Source organism: Antechinus flavipes, chromosome 2 (assembly GCF_016432865.1).
Source record: "Antechinus flavipes isolate AdamAnt ecotype Samford, QLD, Australia chromosome 2, AdamAnt_v2, whole genome shotgun sequence".
NCBI classification, from domain to species: domain Eukaryota; kingdom Metazoa; phylum Chordata; class Mammalia; order Dasyuromorphia; family Dasyuridae; genus Antechinus; species Antechinus flavipes.
The window spans coordinates 410,283,633-410,290,983 of record NC_067399.1 but is presented as its reverse complement, the minus strand read 5'-3'; the positions used below and the strand labels follow the sequence as shown (position 1 = coordinate 410,290,983).

The 7,351-nt window shown below is 35.7% G+C and overlaps 1 protein-coding gene across 2 annotated transcripts in view; it reads right to left on the bottom strand.

The window, feature by feature from the left end:
- Positions 1 to 1,384: 1,384 nt before the first annotated feature.
- TTC1 (tetratricopeptide repeat domain 1) overlaps positions 1,385 to 7,351 on the bottom strand; it is a 48,600-nt gene continuing 42,633 nt past the window's right edge. For both annotated transcript variants that reach the window (XM_051978817.1, XM_051978818.1), the window contains exon 8: positions 1,385 to 2,031. In XM_051978817.1, coding sequence (XP_051834777.1) covers positions 1,895 to 2,031 — 137 coding nt within the window. In that variant the 3' untranslated portion in view covers positions 1,385 to 1,894. The remainder of the gene's footprint in view (positions 2,032 to 7,351) is intronic.

The window sequence follows — 7,351 nt, the reverse complement described above, 5'->3', positions numbered from 1 at the left end:
ACTCATTCATAAGGTTAACACAATTTGGAAATGTGAATTTTTCTGGGATTTGCATACATTAAAATGAAGCTACTTAAGATTAAATTGTTTCTTAATTCAGAGAAAGGGTGGAATATTAAGTAGGGAGGAAAAATTTATTTCCCTAAACAATTTCACAACAACCTTCAGAAATGTACACTGCAGCACCATGCAAGAGATACTTCTCAACATCCCAGTGTAGCATTAATTCCCCCCACACTTTATTTTAATATAAAAATCAAATATTTTTCATTCCTTAAAAGTTTTTTTAAATTTTTAAATAGCTTTTTATTGTTCAAACTACATATTACCCTTGCAAAACTTTGTGTTCCATATTTTTCTCCCTCCCTCCTCTAGACAATTCAATATAAACACATCAAGTTCTTCTAAACATGTCCACATTTATCAGCAGCATTAATCTTTTTATTATTATTATAGCTTTTTATTTACAAGATATATGCATGGGTAATTTTTCAGCAATTACCCTTGCAAAACCTTGTTTCAACTTTTCCCCTCGTTCCCTCCATCCCCTCCCCAGATGGCAAGTAGACCAATACATGTTAAATATGTTAAAAGTTTATGTTAAACACAATATATGTATACACATCTTTAACAGTTATTTTGCTGCACAAGAAAAATCAGACTTAGAAATAAGATAAAAATAACCTGAGAAGGAAATCAAAAATGCAAGCGGACAAAAACAGGAGTGGAAATGCTATGTTGTAGTTCACACTACTATGTAACTACTATGTTATTTCCCATAGTTCTTTTGCTGGTGTAGCTGGTTCTCTTCATTATTGAACAATTGGAAATGATTTGGTTCATCTCACTGTTGTAGAGAGCCATGTCTATCAGAATTGATCATCATATAGTAAGTATTGTTGTTGAAGTGTATAATGATCTCCTGGTTCTACTCATTTCACTCAGCATCAGTTCACGGAAGTCTCTAGGCCTTTCTGAAATTATCCCAGCATTAATCTTTTAAAGAAAATCTTTAGGGTAGATATTTAATATACTGAGCAGATCTGTAATACTTAAATGTTTGTTTTGTATTATAACCAACTTATTAGCATTGGCCTTATTTTTATTTTTGTCTTTTTACTTCCAAATATATTCATCTCAATCCTTCCCTACACAGTGACCCACCTCTTACAATGAAGATTAAAAGAGAAAAATAGTTCAGCCAACTTAGCTATAAAAACTGATACTACACGTGAGACCGAGAGTCTCCAATATCTGGAAAGAAAGGACAAAGGCTGCTGGGCTTATTTTTAACAAATAGTGACACTAAAAATCTTAGAAAAACTTGGGTTTCCTTTGTCCATGTGGGCAAAAACAAACAAAAAAAGTCACAACCAAATCCAGGTAAGTCACAGAAAGCCTTTATTACCATAAGGGGAAATAATAAAATATTGGAGATCACAAGAGCTTTGGCAGTGTATTTGGAGAGAAATGATGAAGGGGAGTAAGGGATGTAGGTTGGAAAACCAATAACTTCTTTTCTTTAGACAGGCCTGGTTAAGTTCAAGGAGCTGTTTCCTAGGATCAAACAAGAACAAATGGCTTTGTGCTGCTCGGGGGTCAGCCTTACTTTGTAGGTCTCCTCAGGAAAGAGGACAAATGATGTGCAGAGGGCACCAAGGGTAGTAGTTGGACATCATAAAATGGAGATAAAATTAGGCCCATTCCATCAGTAAATGTATTTCACTCTGACTGTAAAACAAGAGGGAAAAAGAAGTACTGTGCTTTGTTGAATAGCTTTTCCTTTAGGTAGCTTTTATAACTTAAACATTGACAGTGCTTTTTCCCTTCCTAATTACAAGCTGCACACAATTTCCAAGCCAACTTTTAAAGTAGCTACTATGGTTATCTTATGTTATCTGTTGTTATTATTTGGATTTTGAACAAAATTAATAGAGTAAGAACCAGTTGAGGAATCTTGCTTGATCTGGAAGTTTTCTGTGGATAATCCAAAAGGCCGGAGAACTAAGTTCCCAAGATCTTTTAATTTACCTGCAGTGCAAAAAGAAAAGACTGATAAATAAGGGAATGGATCAGAGACAGACTAAGTTATCTTCCATTGCAATCTGATGACAAAAACATAAAGAAATCCTTAGATTTGCTTCTCCTTCTGGCAAAGTACCTGATGCTGAATTCCAACAGCTTCCAACTTTACTCTTCCATCAAGGCCCAAATAATAGGAAGTTGCTGTCTCAATCATGGAGTCACTTCATGAGGAGTGTGAACCAGAGTCACTACTCTAGATATATTCTCTGTTAGAAAGAACTTTAAAAGTTCACAATTTCCTGTCTAAACAGGCAAGAGATATCAATGAACTCAGACTAGATGAGGAGGGAAAAAAAAATCTATTGTCTGTGTGGTACATTAAAAACAGTATTTCTGATGAGAAAAAATTACTGAGTCTCATGTTTCAAACATCAAAAAGAATTACTCCAATTCTGATTGTCCTTCCTGTTGCTCAAAAAAAAAAAAATTCTTCCCCTCTATTAGACTTTAATTCAACCATAATTGGCCCATGCTAGAACCTCTTTTCTACAATTTCTCAATATTTATCATTAATCTGAACTGATAAAGGTGGGGCAAAGAACAACACAAGAAAAGACACAGGAGAAATCTAGACGAATTTCTACAAAGGGAGAAACAGTACCAAACTCAAACTCATCTTTGCATTCTCTCCTTCTCTATCAGTACTTATACAAGTACTCAATACATTATTTGAGTACAAGCAAGTACTCAATAAATTATTTTTTGCTTTACCATACAAAAGTTGAGCTGCTACCCATAAAGTAAAGAGAAACATTTAAAATCTTTGAAATCATTTGGGTTTGGAATAGTTGTCCAGATGCCTAGGGTAAATATCCTCCTTTGAAAACAACTAATACTATTAGACAGCTGGGTTAGTCACACTATATCATTAGCTGAAGAAAGTGGAAGAGAGTAAGGAGAGGGTATCAGAATATAAACACGTCTTGGGCAAATAATATTATACCTAATTTAGCCCAAACAATGTATATAGGCACTGAGTTAACACATCCTAAGGAACACAGGTTCAGTTCCTATGGGGGCCACTTTGGTTTTGCTTGGCCAGAATTGGCAATCTGGCCTAGGTCTGGCTGACAGAGTCTCACTGATCTTCTGGGCAGCTAGATTAGGGTAGGTCCAAATAGTACAATCTCTTATTACCAGAAAAATAATTTGCTACATAGATCCACTGGTCTTTGTATATAAAGAACGGACCATTTTAAAATAAATTTGGCAATGGTTTTATATTAAGCAACAAAGGATGCTCCTATAAAGCAGAGCAAGAAACAGTTACAAGGAACAGATAGAAAGATTCAAATAGGGTCTGATATAAATGGAGTATTTTATTTTAACTTTGCTTGATCCTTTACTTTCTATAGCTGGCTGCCTTCTTCCCCCAGGGTACCTATGCACATTTTCTGATACAGCTATGTTTTGTGTTGCTGTCTTTCTTCCTCTTGGAGTCCGGCTCCTCCCCCTCCCAGTCCCCCTGCCCCAGCTTCTGTAGCTGTACCTAGTCAATAGTTTGATGTTTCTGTTTACTGAGAAATCTTGATGGTTACAACTATAGGTCAGGTTTCTCTGATCTGTAGCAATCACCACAACAGTCTCTTAATTTAGGGAATGCCAGAAAACTGAGTATAATTCATTTAATAAACTTTTGTCTGGTGTAGGGGAGGCACATGAAAGAGGGGGAAAAACCCCCCAACATTCCTTTTCATCATGGAGATTCTAAAGGGGAGGGAGTCAAAACGGGTATACAAATAGCTATAAAACAAAATAACAATAATAACTAGCATTTCTATATTCCTTTAAGTAAAAGTGCATATCTGAGGCAGAAAAAAGAACCTTCAAAGTTTTTTTTTTTTTTTATTAAGTTCAGCTCACTTACCAACTGTGCCAAGTACAAGGTCAGAGAAAAGGAATAACTTTTTTTTTTTTTTTTAAACTTTGTGTGTGAAACCAATGGTAGAAATCAGGCAGCCAAAGTGAATCTTTAACGTACAGAAATGTAGGAAAAAAAATGGTGATGAAACAAAGAGTTCTAGATTTTAGGAAGAGCATGAACCATGGAGGGGAATTGTGAAGTGTTACTGGCTTCAGTTAACAACAACAAAAAAATTCAGGAGTACTAAAGCTCAGAATGAACCAAGGTTAGTGACAATTGTTTTGTAAGAGAAGAAAGTGGAGTCAAAACTACAGGCCTGTAAAATACCTCTATTCTACTCTATTTTACTTCTATTCCTAGCAGAATTATGAAAAATTAACAGAATGTCTCATGAACATTTAGAAAATGATTACATAGACATGGTTTGATCGAGAAAAGGGCATAGCGGACATCATCACTTCCTTTCAGGCAGCTAGATGGCACAGCAGAAAGAGCACCAGCCCTGAAGTCAAGAGGACTAGACAGGATTATGAGACTGGCAGATCACAGAATGCTGTTGATATAGTTTAACAGTCTCTACCCCTATCACCTTCCTCTGGTAATAAAAGTTAAACAAAACCCACTAACACATTAACCACACCTGACAGTGATTGTAACATTGTCTTATAGAACCTTTTGCTTCTATACTAAGAGCAGGAATATAAAAAATCTTTGAATGAAGGCTTATCAGATACTTTGTATGGGGGTACCCCTTACAAGTTATGCTTTATGGTGTCTATAGTCCATTTCAACTTTTACATTCTGAGTATGTGCTGGGAAGCAGCAGAATACAAAGGCCCAGCCTATAAGACATGAAGACCAATTGAAAATTTTGGAGCCATATAATTATGTGATCAGAGCTCTGCCTTAGGAAGATAGGTTTGGCAATCTATGGGGGAGAGATTAAAGCTCAATTATATGTATAGTATATAGGTAAGAAAGAATAACAATGATGCCAATGGAAGAGATATCATATGAGGCTATTATCAACAGAACTTGGGAATTTAAAAATTCTGCAAAAACAAAATCAAACCAAATCTGGACAACAGACATGGACACACACAATACACTCTAGTGTCCCCTTTTCCCCTGTTTGCTGTTTTGAGTCATCCTGGGTTTCATAGACTTATTCCAATTTCCCTGCACTCAAAATAGGCTCACTTTCTAGATTCACAAATCTGTTATATTTTACAATCTGACTGTCAAACTCTATGCTTCCCCGTCTGAGAAACAATCAATTAAATGTCCTCATTTCTGATTGCAGCATGATCACTAACTACCCTGGATGTTTCAATGAGCTCCTAACCTTTAGGAATTTTCACAATGCAAGAGACATTATTTTTCCTTCTGAAATATCAAAGGAGAAAGGGTAATTTAGAAGGTTGTTTATATAGCTAGACAGGCATTTTCAGTCATTACAATTTTGTTTACCTTAAAAAAAACCAAAACAATGAATTTCAGCTCTAATATATGTTAATTTTTATGCCTTTCAGTAAAGTTATGAGCTCTACTACTGGTCAAATATGCCAGTGTCTCAGCAGATTAATCATACACAGTTCAGAGCGTATGGCAGCTTAAATTTGAAACTATTCTACAAATCAGTTGAATGGAAGAAATAAGAGAAACACCATTTGTTTTCATCATTTTAACACTGATATTGATTTATATATAACAACTACTTTGGGGTTTCCTTTCCTTCTAACAGCTTAAAATTAGATCCTGACACTGCATTTCCTCTCTCATGAAGCACAAAAGTTTTAGCCATGCACCCAACTTTGGATTTTTTAGAAGCAATGGCTTAACCCTAAGAAAATGTACTCCGTACCTAATGGAGATTCTCACACTAGCTACTAGATAAAAAAGATTCTGTCTTTTCACACTCAAAGGAGCAGGAATGATCCCTGAGCATAGGAGCTAAGAAGCAGAAATGTAGGAAAATAAGAACAAGACTCTAGATCAGGGGTCCTCAAACTACGGTCCGTGGGCCAGATGCAGTAGCTGAGGACGTTTATCCCCCTCACCCAGGGCTATGAAGTTTCTTTATTTAAAGGCCCATAAAACAAAATTTTTGTTTTTACTAGAGTCTGGCCCTCCAAAAGTCTGATGGACAGTGAACTGGCCCCTTATTTAAAAAGTTTGAGGACTTCTGTACATAGATGATGAAAACAGATTTGCAAATGGGAGAGCTAATTCCTCAATAAGTAAGAACTTACTAAACTTAATGTGTGAACTGCTTTCCAATAAGCCACAAAATACCAAGAGGGAAAAAAAGACATTTATAGAAACTGCTAGAAGCACAACTGAAATTAGGACAAGAGAATAGAATCATTAAAGACTTTAGAAGGTAACACTGAAGACAATGTGATACATATAGACAGATAGAATAATTTGGCAATTTCTAAAGAAGGAATAATGATCCCAGTTCATTCTTACTGTAGGCCTAGATAATCCATGATTTCCAGAACAGAGGAGTGATAATAGACAGTCTATCTACATGTAAATAATTTGTTATTCCAACAATATTGCCGTGGTTCAAGAGACTAGTTACTATCACTTCTATCAATCTTTCAGAATTAGAATCCACTCAAGACAGTACTCTCAATTCTCTTCATGCATATGTCTATCAGATGGCAAAGAATAGTGGGGTAAAGCTAAGAACCAATTCAAACACTTGTGCATCCAGCACAGGGTTGAGTCACAGGAGATGGCAGCATCAAGAAAACAAAATCCCAAATATTTTAGCAGACTCATTTTGTAGTCACCATTCCAGGCAGCAAAACATTAGACAAGCTCTCTCTTTCCCCTTTATCCCCCACTCCTGTTCTGATGTAGCATGAAGCAAAGGTGAAAAATAATGCTCACTTGTATACCTTTACTCTCTTTTTTGTTGGATATTTCTCCTCAGGACAGAATTCCACTTCTAGCCCAAGTTGCTGCTGCCGCTAGATATCCAATTCTATCCTGGTACTCACCTGAGATGGTTATATATATACACATTATCCCAAAATAGATTTTGTTTCAAGAGTTAGTACCTAAAATCTAGACACAGTGAGCTATTATTAATTTTCAGGAAATGTCAATGTTGCCAAAAAACAGGAGTGTAGCCATGTACAACATGTTTTATTTTTTTAAACATTTTCTGCTTACTTCATATTCAATAAATAATCAAAACAGAGCCTATAATCAAAGAAAGAATTCCTATTGCCCATCTCTCTTCTCAAATTTGGAGCAATCTCAATGATTAGGTCAGATTAGCAGAGAATTAACTGTTACCTGGGGAATCTTTCTGAGTTCTAATGGGTTGTATTAATAAATGATAAAAACTGTAAAGCCCATTAACAATTTCCTTAAGGACTGTCTTCC